Below are 26,529 nucleotides of genomic sequence, written 5' to 3' on the forward strand. Positions count from 1 at the left end.
TCAGACCCAGGCTCTTAGATAGGAGGGAGCCTGGGCGTCGCTGCATGCACCCAGGAGCTACATGACCCCAGGCTCTTACATAGGAGGGAGCTGGGCATCGCTGCGTGCACCCAGCAGCTACATGACCCCAGGCTCTGCGGCAGAAGGGAGCCAGGCGTCGCTGCGTGCACCCAGGAGCTACATGACCCCAGGCTCTGTGCCGGGAGGGAGCCAGGAGTCGCTGTGTGCACCCAGGAGCTATGTGGCTGCTCCTGCTCTTGGTTCCAGCACCATCTGTCCCCTTTGCCCACAACAGGCCCAGCACCAGCAGTCTGTGCACGGCGGGCAAGTGAGACCCTCCGGGCCCTGCGGCATGTGCCTCTCGCACCGCCCCAGCATGCAGCCCAACAGCCTCCATCTGCAGGGCTCAATGCAGGGGATGATAGAGAACTTGGGCCCGTAGAGAGGAGGGTGCCCATGGAGGTCGGGCTGCCTGATTCAACATCCAGGGGATGATGGAGAACTTGGGCCCGTAGAGAGGAGGGTGCCCGTGGAGGATGGGCTGCCCGATTCAACATCTAGGGGCTCTGTGCTTTCGTCACATGAAAATGTGCCTCAAAACAAAACTGGGTTCTTGTGAATGCCCTGCCCCTGAATGTAGAACCCTGTCTCCATGGATTGCTCATGATCTAGGGGCACAAAGTGGATTCAGGGGCCACGCACACCACAGCGGGGGGAGAACTGTGGCCATAAACCACAGCATGGTCCACGAATCACCGTGACTAGCCCAGGCCCAGCATTGTGAAGCTTCTGCTAATGTCTAACATGGCAGCGGCTCCCACTAATGTTCTGTCCTAGTGTGGGACGGTACGTGTCCACAGACCTGGGGCTGTGAAATTCTGACAGACACACAGCATCCCCGGCTGCAACAAGTCTACAGGGCTGGTACCCCAGTCCCTCATGGCCAGGACCCACTCATAGGCCTGAAACACCTGAAGTCATACATGGCCAGCCCTACCCACGGGCCTGAAACCACACAGTTACACGTGGCTGGCCCTACCCAGGGGTTAAAACTCGGCAGGCCTAACCACACTGTGGCCATCAGGGGCATCCCCCTGGAGGGAGAAGATTCCAGAAGGCCGGGGATTCTGTTACCCTTGCGAATCCTGCAGGGCAGTGGCACCGCAGAGGCACTGGCGTCTGGGCCGGGGAGGGCTGACAGGCTGCACAGGAACCCACAGCACGTTCCTTTCAGAAGGAACATGAGGGGACCGCTGATCTGCCCATGAACACTTTAAAAAAATGTGCCGAGTGGCCAGGGAGGCACATTTGCCTTTAATAAGGGAAATATTTAAAACATGTTTTGTGTGCTTTTAAAAAATTTAATAACTAGGACTTCACTCTTGAATTCAAAGCTTGGTGTAAAAAGAAACCAATGATGGCGCTTCCTTCTCTTGAAAAAGGGGCTGGCGTGAGTCCCTGGAGAAGGCAGATCTGACTGACCACGCCAGGGACATTCCTACAGTTCAGGACCGAGACCCTATGGGAGGCAGATCTGACCGACCACGTCAGGGATATTCCTATGGTTCAGGACCCTGACCCCTGAGGAGGTGGATCTGACCAATCACATCAGGGACATTCCTACGGTTCAGGACCCTGACCCCTCAGGAGCTGGATCTGACCGACCACGTCAGGGACATTCCCATGGTTCAGGACCCTGACCCCTCAGGAGGTGGATCTGACTGACCACGTCAGGGACATTCTATGGTTCAGGATGGAGACAACTATCGGAGGCGGATCTGACCGATAACATCAGGGACATTCCTATGGTTCTCAACCACAAAACCACGCCTCCCAGCAGCCGTAGGGCCTGAGCCACGCACCGGCTCCACGTGTCCCATTAAGGGTCCCCCCGGGGCAGTGTCAGCCCCTGGGAAGGAGCGTGACCAGGGATTTGATGGCCAGCACATTCTCCAAAATGACCTAAAGAAAGCAGGTGCATCCTAGGCTCAGGGACATCCCAGGCTCACAGACATCCCAGGCTCAGGGACATCCCAGGCTCGGGGACATCCCAGGCTCAGGGGCATCCCAGGCTCAGGGGCATCCCAGGCTCGGGAGAATCCCAGGCTCGGGAGAATCCCAGGCTCGGGAGAATCGCAGGCTCCGGGTCAGCCCAGGCTCGGGGACATCCCAGGCTCGGGAGCATCCCAGGCTCGGGAGCATCCCAGGCTCAGGGAGCATCCCACGCTCGGGAGAATCCCAGGCTTGGGAGAATCTCAGGCTCAGGATCAGCCCAGGCTCGGGGACATCCCAGGCTCAGGGAGCATCCCAGGCTCGGGAGAATCCCAGGCTCGGGGTCAGCCCAGACTCGGGAGAATCCTTCCTAGGCTCAGGGACATCCCAGGCTCGGGAGAATACCAGGCTCGGGGGCATCCCAGGCTAGGGGTCATCCCAGGCTCGGGGTCAGCCCAGGCTTGGGGACATCCCAGGCTCTGATTCAGCCCAGGCTCAGGGACAGCCCAGGCTTGGGGGACATCCCAGGCTCGGGGTCAGCCCAGGATTGGGGACATCCCAGGCTCGGGGTCTCAGGGCCGGCTGGGGAGGGTCAGGAGGGAGCCGTTTCCTTCCTTCTCTGTCCAGCATGGAAAGATTCGGGGGCTTCAGGGGAGGCTCATCTGCCTCTTCATAGGGGATGGGGGCATTCATTGGTACAGAAGGAACAGAGGCTACGTTCAAAAACAAGCAGGAATCCAGCTTATTTTCACTGGAGGGAACCCGCCGGGGTTTGTGAAGGGCACATTCTGATGCCCGCCCTCCCCAGAACTCTGAGTCAGCGGGATCGTGGGGCTCTCTAAATCCTGGGCCTGAGATCGCGTCCTCACCTGCGTGAACCCACAAGCGATTTCCCCATTTCCCGTGTGAGGCATTGAGGAGCCAGGAAAGGGCGGTGGGGGCTCCATGGGCAAAGGCTGAAGATGCAGCTTCTATGACCATACGCAGGAAACATGAACCCAGGACGCCAGGTGAGAGCGTTTCACTCGAGTCAAAGGGGACAGGGTCTCCACAGAGGCCGCCCAGCTGAGAGTCTCAGCAGTGCCGTTGGGTCCTGCTCGGTCAGGGCCAGGCGCCGTGCTGACCCGCCAGTCCCTGCAACCTCTGAGTGAGGCCTGAACCCATGGAAGGCCGAGGGCTTAGAACAAGACCTTAAGAACGGCTGCAGCCCCCGTCACTCCAGGTGGATGAAGCCTTACGGCCAGAGGGATGCGGACCTCTGGCCTTCGCCTCTTCGCAGGTATTGCAAGGTGAGCCCTAACACCACCCACAGGCTGTCAATTCAACTACAACTTCTAACATCCTGTTGTGAAAATTACCAAGAAAATGGAAATTCATTTCTATCTATGACCCTATATTTAGTAACAAAGAACAAAAGAGCTGAGGAGTTTGGGTGAAAACTGCCAAGTTGGGGACACAGAGCCTGGTTTTCTCACCTGATTTCGAGCTTGTCCACGTCTTCCTCCTCAAAGTCAAAGTGGGACTTCTTGCTGTAGCTACAGGGCCGGGTCACCTGGAGTCAGATGAGAGAGAAAGTGCTGAGACCACGGTGCCACCAGGCGGGGGTATATGTGGACCTAGGCCCCGGGCTGCCCTACCCTCTGCACTTAGCCACACGCCACTCAAGGGCCACAACCAGGAAGGCGCCAGGCGGGATTCGGGATTCAGGCCTGGCTTCCTGAGTGCCAGCATTTCCTACTCACAGTGCCCCTGGAGGGGCAGACCCAGGTGAGACCTACCCCAAGGATGTTCACGGCCACGGCTGGACTCTCCCAGCAGCTCCTGATGGGTGCCGGGCTCTGGGGACCTAAACGTCCCTCACCTGCACCTGCTCTGGGCCTGCCACTCCGTGAGGGAGGGAGGGTCCCCTCTGCCATGGAGACGAAGCAGCACCACCCTCCCGTGGCCCCACCTCAAGGCTCTATTTGCCAACAGGAAGTGAAAAGCGTGAGGTCTGTGGTGCCTGAACCTGGCCAGCCCCTAACAGACCCCAGCACTCTGGGGAGGGTCAGACGGTGGAAAGTCAAGACGCTGCTACCTTCCTCCTGATACCTCCGCACCGTGGGTTCCTTAGAACAGAAAGGAAGTGAAGGCGTGAAGGGTCGAGGCTCCGGGACCCCGCCGCCAGCCAGCAGGGCCCTTGCAGCAGAGCAGGAGCCCGCCCCACGGGCTCCAGGAGACCACAGTCGGTTACCACCTGGAGTTCCGATTTAACCACCATCAGCCGTACACCAGGTCACCTGCGTTTACAAGAAGGGCTCCCTCCTGCCCGGCCTCCCTCCCTGCCCCACCTTCACCGGGCCTCAGCAGTGATGCTGGCTCAGGAGCTCTTAGCTCAAAGTTCTGATGTAGGGCTTGACACCAAAATCATGTTGCTAAAACTGCCTAACCTCTGAGCTTGCACTTCCTGATTGGTAAACTGAGGTGAAGATCACGCAGGGGCAGTTCTCTGCTTCGGGTTGAGGGCTGCTGATGCCTCCTCCTTCCCGACCTATACACCACTGTCCTCAAATTTGCTTCTCCCCAACCTCCCCATCTCATGAAACTCAGGTCAGGCAATGCCTCCTCCAGGAAGCCCCCGGCTCCCCTGCTTCACACCCTGTCTGCAGAGCAGGTCAGGCAATGCCTCCTCCAGGAAGCCCCCGGCTCCCCTGCCTCACGCCCTCTCTGCAGAGCAGGTCAGGCAATGCCTCCTCCAGGAAGCCCCTGGTGACCCTGCCTCACGCCCTCTCTGCAGAGCAGGTCAGGCAATGCCTCCTCCAGGAAGCCCCTGGTGCCCCTGCCTCACGCCCTCTCTGCAGAGCAGGTCAGGCAATGCCTCCTCCAGGAAGCCCCCAGCTCCCCTGCCTCACACCCTCTCTGCAGAGCAGGTCAGGCAATGCCTCCTCCAGGAAGCCCTCAGTGCCCCTGCCTCACACCGTCTCTGCAGGGCAGGTCGGGAGCTATTGTAGGGGCTTGTCTGTTTGCATCCCTACCACGCTGGCCTGGTGTGGTGGCCTCGGACTCCTCTGTTTTCTCCCACATCTTATCACCAGCTGATGATCAGCATGGTGCTGGCACCTGACACATCTGTTGAGTGAATGAAGGCAGCTCCTACCAAATTTATGAGATTATTTAATCTCATTTAGAGAGTTAAAGGGCCTTAATGTGTCTACTGGAAGAAAATGGTATAGATGCTGCTTCCCATGGAAACGGAACATCTGTTTTCCTGGGTCTGCTCCCAGTAGGTGGCTGTCTGACCACACCCTGCGGGGGACATGCTCCCTCCCCGGGGCTCGGCCTCCAGCTGGGTCAGAAGCAGCTGAAGCCGAAAGAGACAGGGTTCTGGTGAAAGAGGTCCGTGGCTGCTAAGGAAGGGGTGGAGATGGAGTGAAAGGTCACAGAGCCCAAAGAGCAGGGCCCCGCATGTCCCACATAGCAGCGGTCAGCGAGGTCCGGGCCTTCCCTGGAGCCCCACAGGTGGTGATGCAGACCATGGTTTTCAGACTGTCTGTGGTCACTAAATTGCTCGAGTAGGCTGAGACCCACGTCTTTACAGAGTGAAATGGGAGTGCACACGGTAGAAACGGTGTGAGAACACTGCAAGTGTGATGAGCACCCGTGTGTGGCCGGGCAGTGGGCGAGCTCTACCCCACTGTGTGTATGACAGCTCTGTGTGTGGTAGCCGAGCCAGCAACCGAGGCGGGGGGAGCTGCCACCTGGAACTCGGTCCATGCTGCAGGATGGAGGTGCAGGTCCTGCACCACCAACAGGGCCCACTCGGCCCCTGGGAGCCTGGCAGCTCCCTGCCTTCCCTCACTCTGGCAAAACCATCTTCTCTGCCTGTCTATAAGTGAGGCTTCCATTTGAGACAGAGAACAGATTCCACCTCCAAAGCCCTCCTCACAGTGGCCCTGAAAGCCTGGCTCTGACTTCGGACACCAAGCTCCCACCTCTGCCTGTGGGGCCCTTTTGAGCCTCAGCAGTGCCAGTGGGTCCTGCTCAGTCAGGACCCACTGACCGGTAGGTCCACTCTCCTACGGTCCCCTGAGAGCTGCATGCATCGAGCCCCACTCAGCCATCATGGCTCAGGGGAGCCCGCCCGACCCCTCAGGCATGACTGGCCATGCTCTTGCCACAGAGGCCTCATCCATCCTCACATCTCCAGGGCCTGTGCAGGGGAGCATTTGTGGATGGGAAGAGCATCTGCCTAAAGGCCCTGCACACAGCCGTCCCCAAACCGCGCCGGCCACGTGGCAGGTCCTCACTCCACGAGATGCAGCTGTCCCAAAATTGCACCAGCCACATGGCAGGCCGTCACTCCACGAGATGCAGCTGTCCCAAAACCGCGCCGCGGGTCCCACTCCACCAGGGGCACCCTTGTACCCTCCTTTTCACGGATTTTGGTGCTTCATAATCTGAGAGGATCTCTGTGTCTGAATCCTTTCCCCTTTGTTTCAAAACCCTGCCTATTTCCACTGGAACAAGCCTTCCGCCTGCTCAGGATGCCTGGGTGGAGCAGCCAAAAAAACAAAAACCCCCAAGGTCCTGGTAATTTGGAAAGCATTAATCTGTCATCTTTTAACTCAAATCTGGGCCAGTTCGGGAGACAACGAATGGCCTTTCTCTCTCGGGAGAGGAGGGAAAGATCCTGGGGCCACGGGTCCAATCCCCAGGGCTGGCTGGCTGGGCTCAGTCCTCTCTGGAAGGAACCCAGGGCCAGCCGGCGGGGCTCGCTCCTCTCTGGAAAGAACTTCCAGAGGGAAGAAATGGAGATCGTTCTGATCCCAGGGCGGGCCTGCCGGCCGGCCGGGTTTGCTCTTCTCTGGAAGGAACTTCCACGGCTGGGCTGGCTTCTCTCTGGAGGGAACCCAGGGCTGGCCGGCGGGGCTGGCTCCTCTCTGGAAGTTCCTTCCAGAGGGAAGAGACCGAGATCGTTCTGATCCAGACTTTCTGCCAACGTGTCTCAGGTGCAGAGTTTTCACTTGACGTTGACCCACGAAGATACCAACCTCAAAATAAAACACTTCATCGAACTGGGGGTTGTTGGTCTTCCTCTTCACTTTCATCTTCTTTGCTTCCAATCCGTTATTGAGAGAGAAAGGATTGGGATTAAAGCAACGCTGCTGATTCCAAGTCTCTCAGTCGTAAAACTGAGCTCTCAAATGCACAAGTCACTTATTGCCTTTATTTATTTTATAAATATTTCTGCTGGTCTCCAATTCCAGATGGTATGCAAATCAGGAACCTTTACTGAGCCAAAAATACCCAGCGTGAAGGGCACGAAGCCTTCATTTTCTACAAAGCAATTTTAGAGCAATAAAGAAAACAAAAGGAAGTAAAAATTCATATTCTACCTCAAAGCACAACCTCCTGCCTCCTCCCAAATGAGGCAGTGGTCTCATGATTTCAGAGCTGGAACCTAGCCCCCCAGGACCAGAACAGAAACCTGAGGCATGAGGCAACTTGCCTGAAGGGTCCTGCCAGCATCACGGTGGCGTAGGGGTCACACTGTCCATTCATGATGGGGAGACCCTGGCACTCGACGATGCTGAGGAGAGAAGCAGAGGCGGCATCAGGAGGGCACGCAGACACCCGGGCAAATGGTGAGACAGCTCTGGGTCGGGCAGGAGGCCTGAGTTCAAGCTGTGAGATGCAGTTTCCTCACTGGAAGGCAGGGAGGGCCACACCAGCCACTCTGCCTCGGTGTGATGCTGAATCACGCTGGCCGTTTGCAAAAGCCCAAAACAACACCTCTAAGGTGAGCATGTGCTTTAGCGAGGACGCCGGGAGTGTGTGACAGGACATCTAAAGCAGTGTCATCGGGGGAGTGGGGGGCAGGACCCCTAAAACAGCACCATCCTGGGGGCCAGGGCCCCTAAAACAGCATCATCTGGGAGACAGGACCCCTAAAACAGCATCATCTGGGAGCCAGGACCTCCAAAACAGTGTCATCCTGGGGGCCAGGATGCCTAAAAGAGCATCATCCTGGGGGGCCAGAATCTCTAAAACAGCGTCATCCTGGGAGCCAGGACCCCTAAAACAGCGTCATCTGTGAGCCAGAACCTCTAAAACAGTGTCATCTGGGAGCCAGAACCTCTAAATCAGCGTCATCCTGGGGGCCAGGACCCCTAAAACAGCATCATCCTGGAGGGTGGCCAGAACTTCTAAAACAGCGTCATCCTGGGGACCAGGACCCTAAAACAGTGTCATCCTGGAGGGGGACCAGAACTTCTAAAACAGCATCATCCTGGGGCCAGGACCTCTAAAACAGCGTCATCCTGGGGGCCAAGACCCCTAAAACAGCATCATCCTGGGGGGTCAGAACCTCTAAAACTACATCATCCTGGGGGCCAAGACCCCTAAAACAGCATCATCCTGGGGGGTCAGAACCTCTAAAACTGCGTCATCCTGGAGGGGGACCAGAACTACTAAAACAGCATCATCCTGGGGGCCAAGACCCCTAAAACAGCGTCATCCTGGAGCCAGGACCTCTAAAACACTGTCATCTGGGAGCCAGAACCTCTAAAACAGTGTCATCCTGGGACCAGGACCTCTAAAACAGTGTCATCCTGGAGGCCAGGACGTCTAAAAGAGCATCATCCTGGGGGGCCAGAATCTCTAAAACAGCGTCATCCTGGGGGCCAGGACCCCTAAAACAGCATCATCCTGGAGGGGGGCCAGAACTTCTAAAACAGCATCATCCCATGGCCAGGACCAACAGCATCATCCTGCAGCCAGGACCTCTAAAACAGCATCATCCTGGGGGCCAAGACCCCTAAAACAGCATCATCCTGGGGCCAGAACCTCTAAAACAGCATCATCCTGGAGGGGAACCAGAACTTCTAAAACAGCATCATCCTGGGGCCGGGACCTCTAAAATAGTGTCATCCTGGGGGCCAAGACCCCTAAAACAGCATCATCCTAGGGGGCCACAACCTCTAAAACAGCATCATCCTGGGGCCAGAACCTCTAAAACAGCATCATCCTGGGGCCAGAACCTCTAAAACAGCATCGTCCTGGGCGGCCAGGACCTCTAAAACAGCGTCATCCTGGGGGCCAAGACCCCTAAAACAGCATCATCCTGGGGGCCAGAACCTCTAAAACAGCATCATCCTGGAGGGGGACCAGAACTTCCAAAACAGCATCATCCTGGGGGCCAAGACCCCTAAAACAGCATCATCCTGGAGCCAGGATCTCTAAAACAGCGTCATCTGGGAGCCAGAACCTCTAAAACAGTGTCATCCTGGGGCCAGGACCTCTAAAACAGTGTCATCCTGGGGGCCAGGACGTCTAAAAGAGCATCATCCTGGGGGACCGGAATCTCTAAAACAGTGTCATCCTGGGGGCCAGGACCCCTAAAACAGCGTCATCCTGGAGAGGGGCCAGAACTTCTAAAACAGCGTCATCCTGGGGGCCGAGACCCCTAAAACAGCATCATCCTAGGGGGCCAGCACCTCTAAAACAGCATCATCCTGGGGGCTAGAGCCTCTAAAACAGCATCATCCTGGGTGGCCAGGACCTCTAAAACGGTGTCATCCTGGGAGCCAGGACCTCTAAAACAGTGTCATCCTGGGCGCCCAGGACATCTAAAACTGTCATCTTGCGGGGCCGGAACCTCTAAAACAGCATCATCCTGGGGGTTCAAGACCTCTAAAACAGCGTCATCCTTGGAGGGCCAGAACCTCTAAACAGTGTCATTCTGGGGAGCCACCGGCTCTGGAAATTCTTGTGCATTGGTTTGAAAACCCGTGTGCTCCTCGGGAGCCAGATGTGCCACTCGCTGCGCGCTCAGTCCCTGGTGAGGACGTGTCTTACCGTGTGGCGAGCTTGTGGCAGACGACCCCAGTGTCTGTGATGACCTCGCTCAGCTGCAGCTCCAGGTGCACTTTGCCCTGCAAGGCATGAGGACGGGGTGTCAGAGGCTGTGGCGCTGCTCCCACAGGCCACCAGGGCCGCGCAGCCCAGGGAAAGCCTACAGGACAAAGGGAGCAGGCGGCTCTGCCCTGCCCTGGCCGATGGGCACGTCCAACCAACCACCCCACCCCTGGGACGCAGAGTCCCAGCTGTGGCCTTCCTCCAGGAGAGCTGCCCGCCTGACCATTCGGTGCCATGCGGCTGCCCAGGCTTTCGGCTCTGCTGAGACCAGGTCGCTGCCTCAGAAGTGAGGGGTCCAACCGTGTGGGAGACAGCCATTCAGTGAAGCTGACCCCCAAAGGCGTGACGCTGCAGGCTGCTCATGTGTGTCCATCAGGACAAAGCAGAGGGGAAGCACAGCTGTCTCCCGAGCAGGGGCCACTGCCTTTACCTCCCCTCGGGCGAGGCCGGATGGAGGCCTGCAGGAGAGAGCAAAACTCACACAGAGGGCAAGACTCACACAGAGAGCAAGACTCACACAGAGAGCAAGACTCACACAGAGGGCAAGACTCACGCAGAGGGCAAGACTCCGCAGAGGGCAAGACTCACACAGAGGGGAAGACTCACGCAGAGGGCAAGACTCACGCAGAGGGCAAGACTCCGCAGAGGGCAAGACTCCGCAGAGGGCAAGACTCACACAGAGGGGAAGACTCACACAGAGGGCAAGACTCACACAGGGAGCAAGACTCACACAGAGGGCAAGACTCACACAGGGAGCAAGACTCACACAGAGTGGAAGACTCACACAGAGGGGAAGACTCACACAGGGAGCAAGACTCACACAGAGGGCAAGACTCACACAGGGAGCAAGACTCACACAGAGGGCAAGACTCACACAGGGAGCAAGACTCACACAGAGGGGAAGACTCACACAGGGAGCAAGACTCACACAGAGGGCAAGACTCACACAGGGAGCAAGACTCACACAGGGAGCAAGACTCACACAGAGGGCAAGACTCACACAGGGAGCAAGACTCACGCAGAGGGCAAGACTCAGGCAGAGGGCAAGGCTCACGCAGAGGGCAAGGCTCACGCAGAGGGCAAGGCTCACACAGAGGGCAAGACTCACACAGAGAGCAAGGCTCACGGGGGCTTCTAGCAGAACAGACAGCAAGGCTGCCGTGAGGGTCCACCTGTCTCTCTAGATCCGTCTGTCTCTGTGTGCTGCTGTGTGTCTGTCCACCTGTCTGTCTGTGTGCACGACTGTGGGTGTGTGTCCACCTGTCTGTGCGTACAACTGTGTGTCTGTCTGCCTGTGTGTGCATGCGGTTTGTGTGTGCGGCTGTGTGTGTCCACCTGTGTGAGCAGGCTGCTGTGTGTGCATGTCCACTTGTGTGTGTGTCCGCCTGTGTCCATCTGTGCATCTGGCTGTGTGTGTGTCCATCTGTGCTGCTGTGTGTGTGCAGCTATGTGTCCTCCTGTGTGTGTGGCTGTGTGTCTACCTGTGTGCGTGCAACTGTGTGTATGTGTGTCTGCCTATGCATGTATGCGACTATGTGTGTCCATCTGTGCTGCTGCTGTGTGCGTGTCCGCCTGTGTGTAGCTGTGTGTCCACCTGTGTGTGCGGCTGTGTGTCTGCCTGTGTGCGTGCAACTGTGTGTCTATCTGTGTGTGTGGCTGTGTCCACCTATGTGCATGCGACTGTATGTCCACCTGTGTGTGCATGTGACTGTGTGTATCCGCTTGTGTGTATGTGTCCACCTGTGTGCAGCTGTGTGCATGTTCGCCTGTGTGTGCATGTTCGTCTGTGTGTGTCTGCCTCTCTGTGCATGTGGCTATGTGTCTGTGTGGGCGTGTGACTGTGTGTGCATGTCCATCTGTGTGCACATGGCTGTGTGTCTGCCTGTCTGTGTGTGGCTGTGTGCATGTCCTTCTGTGTGTGTGTGCAACTGTGTCTGCCTGTCTGTGCACGTGGCTGTGTGTGTCCACCTGTGTATGTGTTTGTCCGCCTGTCTGTACATGTGACTGTGTGTGCATGTCTGCCTGTGTGTGCACCGCCTGTGTGTATGTGTGACTGTGTCCGCCTCTGTGTGTGTGCGGCTATGTGTGCCTACCTGTGTGTACCACTGTCCCTGTATTTGCTCCAGCCTGAATGGCACTGAATGGATGGGATAGACACAGACTCATCCATGCTTCAGGGGCTCTGCCTGGCCCGGCCCTGAGCTCCAGCTTCTGAGGCTCCGTGGAGGCCAAGGCCTGTTCCGCAGGGCTTGTCCCTGCCTGTGGGAGGGCGGGATGGACGGGCAGAATGCCTGGCGCTAAGACGTGGATGGCAGAACCGACAGCACCCCTGCAGCATGTGACCTGGTGCAGAACCTCGGATGGAGCAGGGACCCTGCTTAGGCCCCACCCACCTAAATGATTAAAAAACCTTAGAGTTCCTTCAAAAATATTCCAGACACCTTGCCAGCCTTGAGAGGTAAATCACCTAATAAGCAAAATAAATAACACAATAATAGCCAAAAAATTAGTCAGGAGATATTTATTCCCTATACAGGTTAAAAATAGCATCTTAACATATGTTCCTAAATTGTTTTTCAAAAACCAAGACCCTCACCAAACAGATCTACCAACACAGACCACAAATACAGGGGGGATCACAGGCCTGAACCCTGAACCCGGCTCTATTCTGAATTTCTTCCTCAGGGGCCGGGGGGGTCATGCCCGTGGGCCAGAGCCAACATTCTTTTCTGCTGATCTCAATTGTTTGGACAAAGCTTCTCCTCCTTAACCAATCGCAAATCAAAAACACTCTATATCCGACCCGTGGGCCACATGTCGTGATGTCTGCCTTCTCAGGTCAAACCGACGTACGGCCTCCATGTACCGATTTATGACTTTGCCATAACCTCGGCCTCCCCACCTTCTGAAACCCTTGCCTGTGAACTCTCGGGATGCCTGCATTGTGGGCGTGGGCTGCCCTGCCGGGGGTGCCCTGCTGTCCATCCCCACTGCCCCCTAGCCGGCATTTAACTCTGTGTGCGGGACCCAGGCATGAGGGTGTCTGCAAAGAGTCCTGAGTGCCCGAAGGCCGCCCAGGGGGATGGCCCCAGGGTCAGCATGTGGGCTGCTCACCTGTGGCCCTGCCAGGCTCCCGTGCTGTGGGGCCACCTGCACACCCCGAAGCCCCTGGTCAGAGAGTGAACATAAAGCTCTTCAGCCCTCACTTGACACCACGTCGGTGCAGCCCCACGGCACCCCCACACTTAACACCACGCCCCACGGCAGCCCCACACTTGACACCATGTCCCACGACACCCCCACACTTGACGCCACGTTCCAGGGCACCCCCACAGTGACACCACGTCCCACGGCACCCCTCACTTGACACCACGTCCCACGGTACCCCCACACTTGACGCCATGTCCCATGGCACCCCCACACTTAACACCACACCCCACGGCACCCCCACACTTGACACCACGTCCCACGGCACCCCCACACTTGACACCACAACCCACAGCACCCCCACACTTAACACCACGCCCCACGGCACCCCCACACTGACACCACACCCCATGGCATTCCCACACACTTGACACCACATCCCACGGCACCCCCACACTTGACACCATGCCCCACGGCACCCCCACACTGACACCACGCCCCACGGCACCCCCATACTGACACCATGCCCCACGGCACCCCCACACTTAACACCACACCCCACGGCATCCCCACACACTTGACACCATGCCCCACGGCACCCCCACACTTAACACCACACCCCACGGCACCCCCACACTTGACACCATGTCCCACAACACCCCCACACTTGACGCCACGTCCCATGGTACCCCCACACTTGACACCATGTCGGTGCAGCCCCACGACACCCCCACACTGACACCACACCCCACGGCACCCTCACACTTGACGCCACATCCCATGGCACCCCCACACTTGACACCACACCCCACGGCACCCCCACACTTGACACCATGCCCCACGGCACCCCCACACTTGACACCATGCCCCACGGTACCTCCCACACTTGACACCATGCCCCACGGCACCCCCACACTTGACACCATGCCCCACGGCACCCCCACACTGACACCACACCCCACGGCATCCCCACACACTTGACACCACGTCCCACGGCACCCCCGCACTTGACACCATGTCAGTGCAGCCCCACGACACCCCCACACTGACACCACACTCCATGGCACCCTCACACTTGACGCCACATCCCATGGCACCCCCACACTGACACCATGTCCCACGGCACCCCCACACTGACACCATGTCCCACAGTGCCCCCTCACTTGACACCACGTCCCACGGCACCCCCACACTTGACACCACGCCCCACGGCACGCCCACCCTTGACCCAGCGCTCACAGGGGGAACGGAACAGGGTCTGTGCTGCCCAGGCAGGTGTGGGAGGTGGGGCCTCCGCTGCTGTCCTGAGACTCTGGGGCCCGGAGGTTGGGTGTGGCCTTCCCGCCCTGTGGCTGCAGCCCCAGAGCAGGTCCTGAGGGGCCACAAGGATGTCGGGCCAGGGAGGTGGGCACGTACCCCATGCCAGCACTGTGGGCGGGGAAAGCAGGTGCCTAAAATGACAACAAAGATCCCACCAAGACCACAACTCCTCTTCCCGCACCCATCAGAGCTCAGAGCTGAGTGGAGTATCCGCCTGTGGTCCTCAAAACCTGGCAGCGGGCCTGCTATCTGTGGCTATCCATGGGCTAAAGGAGTGGCCTGACCACCAAAGACAGGAGAAAGTGCCTGACCCAAGAATAACCAAGAATCCCCACCGCTTCATCCCCGTTCTCAAATGCCGGGCGCAAACTCCCTCAGGACAGAAGCATTCAGATTTGCAAGGCTGTGCAGATGGAGGCAGCTCTATTCATGTTCGGGAGCTTCAGGAAGAGTCACGACCGCATGGGGGGGTCCTGGTACCCAGCAGCAGGCTGTGCTGCCGCTGCCTGCTCTCCCGGCCCCTGGCAGCAGGCTCTGCATCCCCTGTGTGCTCTCCCGGCTCCTGGCCGGGTCCAGGGGCACCTGGCTGGGCACCATCAGGTCCTAAGGCTGCTCCTGTTCCTGCAGCGTGAATCCCTCCCGACCGGCTGACTTGTGTGCTTCCGTCTTCTGCTGATTCAGGAGTGGGAACAAACAAAACCCACCCCTGGAAGGCCCTTTGTCCTGCCAAAAAAGCCAGTGAGTAAATCTGCAGGTGCCAGCACAGGCTGGAGAATCCTAAATGTTTAGAGGTTAAACAACATGGTTCTAAATAACACACGGATCAGAGAACACAAGACAAATTTTAAAATCTTCCGGAATAAACAGAAATGAAAGTGTTACTCATCAAAATCAGTGGGATGCAGCAGGAGCAGTGCTCGGGGTGGAAGGGAATCTGGAGTGCCGGCCGCACAGACTAGAGCAGAAGGGAGATCTGAACGCTGACCTGAGCTTAGAGCAGAAGGGAGATCTGAACGCTGACCTGAGCTTAGAGCAGAAGGGAGATCTGAACGCTGACCTGAGCTTAGAGCAGAAGGGAGATCTGAACGCTGACCTGAGCTTAGAGCTGGGAGACTGAGAAAAATGAGTAAACTAAACCCAGAGCCCAAGAACAGAAAACAGAAGTCAGATCGGAAACCAATAGGTAAAAATCAAAGCCAACAGCAAATTCCTTGAGAGATCAATAAAATTAACAAATCTCAAACCAGGCCAAGAGCAAAAGGGAAAAGGCACAAATTCGCACAGGAAAGGAATGAGAGGACCTGGCTGCCGACCCCGGCACCTGCTTGGACGCTGCACTGAGGTCCCTGGCACTGTACTCCTGCGAACTCACAGACATAGCAAAGGGGCCCCAGCATCCAGCTCCTGACAACGCGTGGCTGCAGTGCCACCTGCTGTCACCCATGGGGCCCTGGGTGGGGGCTGCTGAGGGGTGTATGGAAACTCTGTACTCTGCTCAATTTCCCTGTGAACACAGAACTGCCCCCAAAACAGAGTTAATTAATTTCTAAAAAGCAGCCAGTGGTCCCTATCCATCTTTCTCAGGAAGGCCTTCCCCAGGGAGAGAGCAGCACGCAGAGCCGGGTCAAGGTCCTGGCCCCACCCACCGGCTGCTGTGTCCCCCGCTGAGCAGGCAGCAGCCCAGAGAGCAGCCAGGACAGAGGTGCCTTGGATGCAGGGCTGTTCCATGCCAGCCGCAGAGAGGAGACAAAGTCAGCGGTCAGGTGAGACTGGACGCAGAGGCCATGAGGAAGGAAGCCCAGCCTCGGCCCTCTCCTCCTGCAACCCTGGAGAGATGTGAAAGCTTGACGATGGATGGTGACTTTGTTTGCTCTGAAAATCCTTCCAAGAGGACTGTCTGCTGCACAAACACAAGATTCCCAGGGGCTGTAGCGGGAGGCTGGAATTTCTAGCCCAGTGAGATTTCACGGTGCAACTGGAAGACTCCAAGGGGCAAACACGCAGGTGTCTCTCCGGTGGACGGCGGACTGGGGGGTTTGCTGTGATCCCTTGCAGGGCTGTGCTATTTTCTGAATACATCACAGATGCACTTGAACACCCGGTTTATAAATAGAGCTCAGTGACCTCCAGGCGCCCAGATCACCACAGATGCCTCGCTGTCACAGGCGGTGCCCCCGCTGGCATCTGACACTGGCATCTCCCCCACTGGCCCTGCATCGGGGGGAGGGTCAGAGAGCACAACTCTGCATAATAAAGTGATTTAACAAAGACTTTCCAACAGTGGCCGTTCCAGAAGGAAGCAAGAAAGGTTTAATTGTGTTTGCCCCATTTCTGTGACTCACTCGCTGGCCTCCCCCGTGGGCCGCTTCTGTGACACTCGCTGTCTGGACACAGGACTGTTCCTGGGAATCACAGAGCGGAGGGACTCACGGAGCCACACGGCTACCCCCTGCCTTCCTGAAAACAGTCACTGTGACATCTTACGATGAAATGGTGGCTCCTGAGACTGGAGTTGTGGGGGTTTTTTTTCTTCTTCTTTTTTTGAGATGGAGTTTCACTCTTGTTGCCCAGGCTATAGTGCAATGGTGCGATCTCAGCTCACAGCAACCTCTGCCTCCCGGGTTCAAGCGATTCTCCTGCCTCAGCCTCCAGAGTAGCTGGGATTACAGGCATGTGCCACCACACCTGGCTAATTTTGTATTTTTAGTAGAGACGGGGTTTCACCATGTTGGTCAGGCTGGTCTCAAACTCCCGACCTCAGGTGATCCACCCGCCTCAGCCTCCCAAAGTGCTGGGATTACAAGCATGAGCCACCATGCCCAGCCTGGATTTGAGGTTTTAAAGGTTGGCTGGAGTCCAGCAGGGCCACTGCTCCCTGTCATGCTATGTTTTGGGTGGCGTTGGGGCTGACTACGTCAGTGAAGCGAGCAGGGCAGCACCCGAAGCACCTGCCCGGGACCAGCGGGCATTGGAGAGCACTGACCCTGCCTCCTCCCTTTTAGACAACAGCTCGCATTTGCCTTCCATAAAGTGCAAATTCCCGGGAGACTGACACCACTCGGTTCAGGATCCTCACATTCCGGACAGCGAGAGTCAGGCTTGGAGGATGCTGGGCTCGGCCATGGGCATGCAGCCTCAGGCGTCAATTATGAGATTCCACCAGCCGTGAGATCAACCTGCGGCTTTCTTATTCACAGCTTTGTGGAGATGCAACATCTGAGTCCTGATCTTCATGGTGGTTACACCATCTACCCTGTGATGAAGTTGCACCGACTGTCACAACAGCCCATCGACAGGCGACTGGAGCAACAGCACACGCTTCGCACTTCGGATCATTCCTCAGCCTCGGAAGGAAGGAGGTTCTGATACCACAAGCGACCTGGAGCACATCACGTGGAGCGACATCATCCTCAGAAAGACCAGCAGGGCAGAGCTCACTCCCATGAGCCACGGGGACTGGCCTGCATCGGAGACAGAGTGCCGTGGGGCTGCCAGCGGGGAAGAGGCAGACTGGAGCGTGTGAATAAAACTCTAGCCAGGGGACAGAGGGGACAGAGGTTCTGTTTTGCAAGATGAAAAGAGCTCTAGAGATGGGTGGTGGTGATGGTTGTACAATATTATGAATATATTTAATGCTGTACCACTGAATTGGATGTTTTAAATGGTTAAAATGGTAAATTTCATGATGTCTCTGTTTTACCACATGAAAAACTGGAAAAAATAGCATAGAATACACAGAGAGAGACACACACAGAAACACGTGCCTGTGAACTGGTGAAATCTGGATAACGTCCGTGGACTGCACAAACGTCGGCATCCTGGTTGACATTGCACCAGCTGCGCACGGCGGTGCCTGTGGAAGCCGGGAGAAGGGAGCACGGCCTTCCATTTGGGGAAGCCAGGAGAAGGGAGCAAGGCCTTCCGTACAGGGCAGCCGGGAGAAGGGAGCACGGCCTTCTGTTTGGGGGAGCTGGGAGAAGGGAGCACGACCTTCCGTTTTCAGGGAAAGGTGGGAATTCGCCCCTTGCCACTCCTGTGTACTGTTTTGGTGCCTTCCTGTAAATCTATAACCATTTCAAAATTAAATCAGTTAAAAAAAAAAAAAGGCAAGAAAGAGGAAAAGCTACACCTGCCAATGAAACCAAAGTTGAATCCGAGGCAAATGACGAGGCCGCACTCTGCCTGCTGCTCAGAGGCCCTTGTGATGGAGACCCCAGTGACAGCGGGTATCCCAGAATAGAAGGGCCGGGGAACTCGCCGACGCGCAGGCAGGAGCGGCCCAGTCACCAAGCCCGGTCTCCCGGGCAGCACGTGGGAAACCCCGCCTTTCTGCCAGGATGCCAAGGTCCACGGGAGCAGCGCACTGGGGCCCTTGTGCTCTGGGGCTGCGAGGACAGTCATTAGTTTTGCAGTAATCACAGCATCCTTCACTTTCCATAGCACGTGTGGGTTCCCCAGCCAGTGCTTTCCTAGGAAGCAGAGTTAATAAGTGTGAGGCACAATTAGCACAGGTCCCTTGGGGCAGGGCCATACCCAGGGCCTCTTGGCTCCACTCCTTAATTTCCATCGAGGGCCTCACCCCGCCCCCCCAGCTGGGCTCATGGTCAACTTCATGAATGAACCCTTTGCTGGCCATGGGAGTGTGCACAGCCCATGACCTCGGCAGATGGCAACCTTGACCCCGTGAAGCGCAGAGGAGGAGGGTTCCTGGGGCAAGAGGGTTCCCGGAGGATGAGGGTTCCCAGAGGACGAGGGTTCCCGGGGCACAAGGGTTCCTGGAGGACACCAGGCCATCCAGTTCCCCAACCCAAATCTGCCCTGAACCTGCAGGCACGGAGCCTCCATCCAACCCACCCAGTTGCCTCTGCTGAAGTCTCGGGCAAAGTCCTCACAAGGAACCTATTTTGGGGATTTGTCCAGGATGCCAGCCTCCAGCAGTAAAAATAACCATCACCGCCACCACTTTACAATGCCCCAGGCGCCATCAAGTGGCACACACACCATTCCAGCACGCCTCACAAACCCACCCAGATGGGAAAACTGAGGCCTGCAGAGGACGTTGGCAGCAATCCGATGAGGGAGCTGGCTCCGAGCCTGGCGGCCTGTGCTGGGACTCTGCACTCAGACACACACTGTGGTCCCAGCTGAGGACCCAGGAAGCCCTCCCATGTCTCCAGGCCGCTGTGCCGCAACCCTACACTCAGACACTCACCCTCCCACGTCCCAGAGCCACTGTGCCACAACCCTACACTCAGACACTCACTGCCGTCCCAGCTGAGGACCCAGGAAGCCCTCCCGCATCCCAGGGCCGGTGTGCCACAACCCTACACTCAGACACTCACCCTCCCACATCCCAGGGCCGCCGTGCCGCAACCCTACACTCAGACACTCACCCTCCCACGTCCCAGGGCCACTGTGCCGCAATCCTACACTCAGACACTCACTGCGGTCCCAGCTGAGGACGCACTCGGGAAACCCCCCCACGTCCCAGGGTTGGGCCACAGTGCCTCTTGCTTGTGGCCTTTGCAGCTGCTCTGTGTCACAGACCAGGGCTCAGAGTGACACCACAGGAGCTGGTGCAGTCTTGGGCTCGGGTGGACTGACCCCCACTGCTCCCTCTCTTACAGGCCAGCCTGGAGCAGCTGTGCTGGGCAGCTGGGCACCGTGCGTCCGTCCGTGAGCAGCTGTGAACACAAGGGTCTGGGACATGGGCCCCAGCACTGGAGCCCCTGGTCTTGCGTGGGGAGGTGGGACAAGCTCTTCCCACTGGACAGGCCGGGGTGAGCCCCAGTTGGCACACAGTCCCAGCAAGCCAGGGTGAGCCCCTGGCCACTTCCGACAACGGACACGGGAGACGAGAACGTTCTTTCAGCTCAGACCCTTCTTGGCGCCGTGTGCCAGGGAGCAGCCCGCCCAGCCGACCATGGGGAAGCGAGAGTCCCTGATGACTGACCCTGGCTCGGCCCTTCCCCACCCGTGTTTTCTCTTGGCCCTCAATGACGCATGCCTGTCCTTTCCCACCATGTTTGTTTTCACAGCTTCCTCAGTTGTGCATGACAAAGGGCGGCAGCAACCAAAGGGAAAACCCAAAATCCATGCACGGAGCCCGCGCTCACTCCGAGCACAAGCCGGCGAACACGCACAACGCAAAATCCACACGCGGAGCACACACTCACTCTGAGCACAAGCGGGCGAACAAGCACAACCCAAAATCCACACGCGGAGCACGCACTCACTCTGAGCACGAGCGGGTGAACACGTACAACCCAAGATCCGTGCGCGAAGCCCGCGCTCACTCCCAGCACAAGCGGGCGAACATGCACAACCCAAAATCCATGGCAGAGCCCGCGCTCACTCCAAGCACAAGTAGGCGAACACGAAATCTGCTCATCGTTATTCCCAGTCAAGGCCGAAGTCCGATCTACGTCTTTAGCCATAGTCGAAGCCAGGCCTGTCTCGAAGCCCCATGGTGTCCCGGGGCTCTGGTTTTCGGGGCTGTGAGCATGGTCTCACCTGCACTTCCGAGTCGGCATCCACGTGCTGCAGCTGGAACCAGGTGTCCCTGTTGTGGTACTTCTGCAAGTCCTCCTTCTGGATGGCCACCTTCCCTGCAAAACAAGCAGAGAAGACTTCACCACGGGCACAGGCCCCAGAGCCAGGACACCTTCGAGCAGAAGCCAGCCCATCATCACCGCAGCTTATTTCCACCAGTTTAATTCAGAATGGGGCACCGGCCGGTGCGGGGCTCATGCCTGGAATCCCCACGCTTGGGAGGCCTGGAGGGAGGGTCGCTTGAGACCAGCCTGGGCGATATGGTAAAACCTTGTCTCTACAAAAAATAAAAGAATGAGCCGGGCATGATGGCACTGTATCTCTAAAAATTGATATTAAAAAGTCAAAATAATCAGGTGCAGGGGTAAGTCTCCACTGTCTCCCTTCCAGTAAGGCATTCCAGAGGCTTCGCTGTGAAGGCAGCAATGTCCTCTCCATTGGCAATGAGCACCTCACTTTCACTGTGGTCCGTTGGCCAGTTCTCACGGCAGGAGGTGCCTCAGAGCTTGCTGCATGCACAAGAGCTCCGTTCTCACAAATGAACATCTCACGCCTCACACACCACCAAGGCAGTGGCATCATGCCGCAAGAGAGACACGTGTGCACCCGTGGGAGCTACAGCCTGAAACACACGTGTGCCTAGAGTGCTTTCCGTGTGTGTGTGGACACACACGCGTGTGCATGCATGTGGGTGCTCAGGTTATTCACAGGCAGGACTGACAGCTAGAATGAGCTGCCACCTTCCCACTCGACATGGGTTGGTCTGAATCTGTGCCTCTAAAGTATAATGAATGAGCCACCTTCTGGGACCCCTGGAGAGCCTGAAAGTGTAGATTCCTGGCCTTCTCCAGACAGAGGAGAACGGAAGCTCTGGTGTGGGCTGGAATCTGCAGCACCACATGTCCCTGGGCACTTGTGTGGGCCCCAAAGTCTGGGGACATCCACTCTAAACAGTTTCCTGTGCCTTAAACAGGCTTAGTACTTTGGAGCTACACTTCCAATGAAAATACATATCAGAATATATTTGTACAATATACGTTTACCTAGTATGGATTTATATGTGTAAATTCGCATCTGTAACCATTATTATCTGCTTATACTTTCACCTCATTCCAGAAACATTCCCGTGGCGGGGCAAATGCGTGCCCATCCCATCCCCGGCAGGACAGGGCTTGTCAGGCGCTGGGCACCGAGCCATCTCCCATCCTGTGTCCCCTCATGGCACCACCACGTCAACCCTGCCAGTGGCCTCCACGCACTGCGGACCATGCCACCCACCACGGCGAGCACCCACACAGCACGTGCACCTCTGTTGACAGACGCACGTGAACTCCTAGGGAGTCGCACACACATGTGATGTCTGAGCCCATCGCAGAGCACACATGAGAGCAGGAGTGAGGAAGGAAATGTTGGCAGACTCCTCACGTCTTCGTTCTGTACCCAGAGACACACACGCCCTCCTTAAGGATCTTGGTCCAGTCACTGAAGCGAGAAACTCTGGGTCCCTACAAACCCCGGTTCCACCGCAGCGTCCGCAGCTGCAGGGTCTGAGCACATTGTGCACGACCCGGGCTCCTGGGAGCGGCCTGGGCCTCCTACCCGGCCACCCTGCCTCACGCCAGGACAGCGCAGCCCAGCCCCGGTTCTCTCCTCCAAGGAAGATCCTTTTATATTTCCGTGTCTCAAAAAACTTCCGCAGGCTCCCGTCGGAACAACCCCGGCCTGGCATCCAGCAGCTGCACGCTTCGGCCTGACTCTTTGTCCAGCCTCAGTAAATTCGGGAACACTCCACTGCCAGCCTCTCACAGGCGCCATCTCAGTCGGTCCTGCGGTGACCCGGAAGGGGCAGGTACCACTCTGCACACCCCACAGACGAGCAGGCCGGGGCTGCAGGGAGAGGGAGCTTCCGTCCCCGCCATCCTGCCAGCGTTCCTTCCTATGTTAGCGTCCCCACCCTGCGAGGTCCCAGGACGCATCTTCCCTCAGGAGCTCCTCTGCCCCGCGGGCTCATGCGAGCGAGACCTCTCAGCCTGACTGGTCCGTTCTGTGACTAATCTCAGAGCCCGTGGGCCTGGGCCGCCAGGCCCCTCCCTTGTCTGCAAACTCCGAGGCTCTGAGACACGCCCAGCTCAGCACCAGCTCCAAACCCTATGGGACAGCGCAGGGTCGGCCACATAATGGGGCACCACGTGGCCACAGGACATGGTGGGAGGTGCGGAAGGTGGAAAGAGGCACAAAGACGCTTTCCGAATGCCCAAAGGACAGATGCGGAATCAGGACAGTTTGCCTCCAGTGCTCCGGACACCTGCCATGCATGTCAGCACCTTCATCTCGTGTCCTCAGGGGAGCCGGCTGCACCTCACACCGTCCACTCTGCAAAGCAAAGCAGCCCTGGGAACAGCCCCGGAAGAAGCCCCTTCCCAGCTCCGGGACCCCCGCTCACAGCCGGGGCCGGAGCCCCTTCCCAGCAAACTACAGCTCCGGGACCCCCCGCTCACAGCCAGGGCCGGCCAGTTCCACAGCTACCCGGACGCAGATACAGCACACAGGCACTCATGGGTTCGTACGATCAGCCTGGCGACCTCATCGGCTCAGCTCTTGCCACACAGACATACACAGACCATCTGGAGCTGCACGGGACGCTGAAACCACCACTGAGGGCAGGCGAGAGCCAAGTCAAGAACCAAGGGGGCCGGCACAGGAAACAGGCCCCAGCACGTGTGGGAGAAGGAACACCAGGGAGGCTCAGAGAGAAACCCAGTGACACACCACGTGGACTCCCTCCAATGGCCTCTAATGGCGCAGACCACGAGGGTGGACCACAGCCAGGACACCTCCTCCTGCACCACCTCACTCGCTGAGCCCCCCCACCCCCTCCCGCCCCCTCCCGCCCCGTCCCGCCCCGCCTCACTCGCTGAGCCCCCCGCCCCGTCCCGCCCCGCCTCACTCGCTGAGCCCCCCCGCCTCACTCGCTGAGCCCCCCGCCCCCTCCCGCCCCGCCTCACTCGCTGAGCCCCCGCCCCCCACCTCACTCGCTGAGCCCCCCACCCCCTCCTGCCCCGCCTCACTCGCTGAGCCCCCCCGCCCCCACCTCACTCACTGAGCCCCCCACCCCCCACCTCACTCGCTGAGCGCCCCCCCGCCCCCTCCCGCCCCGCCTCACTCGCTGAGCCCCCCGCCCTCCCACCGGCAGCCCTGGGCGGCCGCCTTTGACTTCAAGGGTCCCGAGTGGGGGCTCTGTCCTCTCCTCTGACGACCGCTGCGTGGCTCTTGCAAAACCCCCCCTTTCCCCCAAACACGAACCTCAGTTTTGAGTCTCACAGGAATAAAGCCACATGAAAGAAAAACGTCTTAAAGCTGAGCTGGGCAATATATTTCAGTGAAAAGGGATAAATCTTCAGACTCCAAGACGCCTTCAGCTGGACAGGAGGGTCAGTTTTGAAGTCCGAAGTTTTAAATACTTGCAATGTCACTGTGTCTTCACATTTTTATGAGCTGAAACTGGGACGGGAGAAGTCACATATTTACATGGGTAAGAATCTTGTAACTGGCACATGATTACAAGTCTTTAATTTTAGAAGTACTTCACTTAATTTTTTAATAGGTAACAGAAACAGAACAAAATCCACAACATTCAAAAGGATTTAAAATCCCTTCGAGAAGGGATCCCTGCCCCTGCCACCTCATTCCCGACGTGGGGTCATTTCTGTCACCAGCCCCCAGCCTCTCCTTCTAGAAGCCAGCCACATTCAACAGTGGGGGCCGTGGACATTTGAAGCATGCGTGTTCATATTCCCAGATGCTGACCTGAGAGAATGCCTGATCTAAAAGCCACAGCATCTACTTAAATTTCTCTGATGTGCCTAATCCACAGGGTCGTCCCCATCTATTTGAGTCACACTGAAAAGTTTACCGAACACTCTGGGCCTCCCTTTCTCACTTGGGCAAAGGCAGCTGCCTTCTCACCACGAGAGGCCGGAAGGGTCACTTTCTTCTGCTGCATCTGTGCTGGCCAGGCCCGTTCAGAACAGGGGTCTGGAGGGCATCAGACGGGGGACCAGCTGCAGAGGGACCAGAAAAAAAGGGGAAACAGCCACAGGACACAACTGAGCAAGAGCTGCCCGAGACAGGGAATGCGGCTGAGATGCGCGCGCCTCCCTCTGACCCCACCTGTGTCCCAGCCAGGGCGATGAGGAAAAAACAAAGGCCATACAGACCCCAAAGGAAGAAATAAAAGCCTTTATTCATAGAATGTACAAAAAAAAATCTACAAGCAAAGCTAATAGAACTAACTGGTGTGTTTAGCAAGAACAGAGAACACAAAGTCAGTGTGGAGACGTCGACTGCATTTGTACATACAAGCAATGACCATGAAAATTACACAAAAACAGCATCTTTCACAAAATTACGCTTTTAGGTTTGTGCTTTTGGTGGACTACCTAAGAAATCTTTAACCACTCCATTAAACACATAAAACACAGGGAAATAAATGTTTTTAAGTGTGCAAAATGTGTAGGCTGAAAACACATCACAAAACACTGATGACAGAAATTGGAAAGACCCAAGCGTGTGGAAAGATATATCATGTCCATGGATTTGAAGACTCAGTTTTGTTAAGATATTAATTCTCCCCAAATTAATCTATAGATCAATGTAATCCCAGTCAAAATTCCTGTGGGGCTATTTTGGAAATTGAGAAGCTCATTCAAAAGTATATATGGCAATTCAAAGCATCTAGAATAGCAAAACAAGTTTAAGAACAAATTTGATGATCTTACACTACAACATAAGACCTGCTATGAAGCTATAGTGATCAAGACTGTGTGGTATTGGCATGAGGACAGGTGGATCAATATGACGCAGGGCAGGCGAGCCCCAAATTGAGGCTTAGCCTCAGAGGGTCTGTAGCTTCACTCAGAAAAGAATTCGAGAATGAGGTGGTGGTGGAAGAAAACAGTTTTATGGAGGCGGCAGTGACAGCTCTGAAACTGCTCCTGCACAGCAAGGACTCCCCACGGGTGGGGTGTTGAGAGTCTCAGCCATTCCTGCAGAGCAGGGGTGTTGAGAGTGGCACCTCCTGGCACTCCTGCAGTCTTATTATCCTCACTTTTAACTATATGTCAATTAAAGGACAGATTATGCAGACATTTCTAGAAAAAGGGTGGTAATTTCCGAGTCATGGGGTTGTTCCTATGGAAAGGGGTGGTAACCTCCAGGCATTGCCATGGCAATGGTAAGCTGACATGGCACACTGGCAGGCGTGTCTGATGGAAAGCTGCTTCCACCCATCCCTGTCTCAGCTAGTCCTCAATTTGGTTCGGTGTCCAAGCCCTGCCTCCAGAGTCCAGTCCCGCCTCCTACCTCAGATGGAACAGAATACAGAGGCCACAAACAGACCCACACAGTGCAGCCAACTAAGCTGTAAATGTGCCAAAGTCAACAGAGGAAGGGTCGTCTTTCAACCAAGGGCGCCGGAACAAACGGATGTCTATGTGGAAAAAACAGAATCTCGACCCTTTTCTTTGTGCTATAAGTGAAAATTAGCTTGAAACAGATCATGGAACTAAATGTAAACACTGAAAGCACACGCTTTCCAGGAGAAAACTGCCACAACCATGGGAT

The 26,529-nt window shown here is 56.8% G+C and overlaps 2 protein-coding genes and 1 long non-coding RNA gene across 10 annotated transcripts in view; 1 reads left to right on the forward strand and 2 right to left on the reverse strand.

Moving 5' to 3' along the window:
• Positions 1–26,529, forward strand: part of LOC129050924 (ubiquitin carboxyl-terminal hydrolase 31-like) — a 363,751-nt gene that overhangs the window by 73,394 nt on the left and 263,828 nt on the right. The gene's annotated exons all lie outside the window — the stretch shown is intronic.
• The window catches only part of LOC100935736 (ras GTPase-activating protein 3), a 107,209-nt gene that overhangs the window by 15,594 nt on the left and 65,086 nt on the right, over positions 1–26,529 (reverse strand). The window contains exons 4-8 of one of the 2 annotated variants that reach the window (XM_063717193.1): positions 20,869–20,963; positions 9,829–9,905; positions 7,478–7,561; positions 7,023–7,092; positions 3,468–3,544 (exon numbers count right to left, since the gene is read on the reverse strand). In XM_063717193.1, coding sequence (XP_063573263.1) covers positions 3,468–3,544; positions 7,023–7,092; positions 7,478–7,561; positions 9,829–9,905; positions 20,869–20,963 — 403 coding nt within the window. The remainder of the gene's footprint in view (positions 1–3,467; positions 3,545–7,022; positions 7,093–7,477; positions 7,562–9,828; positions 9,906–20,868; positions 20,964–26,529) is intronic. The other variant, XM_063717192.1, reaches the window with a different exon arrangement.
• LOC134760373 (uncharacterized) lies at positions 16,656–18,750 on the reverse strand. The gene is made up of 2 exons (XR_010137723.1): positions 18,346–18,750; positions 16,656–18,237 (listed from the first exon to the last, which is right to left on the reverse strand). It is a non-coding gene; the product is annotated as an uncharacterized LOC134760373 (long non-coding RNA).

The sequence above is a fragment of the Pongo abelii genome, chromosome 18 (genome assembly GCF_028885655.2).
Source record: "Pongo abelii isolate AG06213 chromosome 18, NHGRI_mPonAbe1-v2.0_pri, whole genome shotgun sequence".
NCBI classification, from domain to species: domain Eukaryota; kingdom Metazoa; phylum Chordata; class Mammalia; order Primates; family Hominidae; genus Pongo; species Pongo abelii.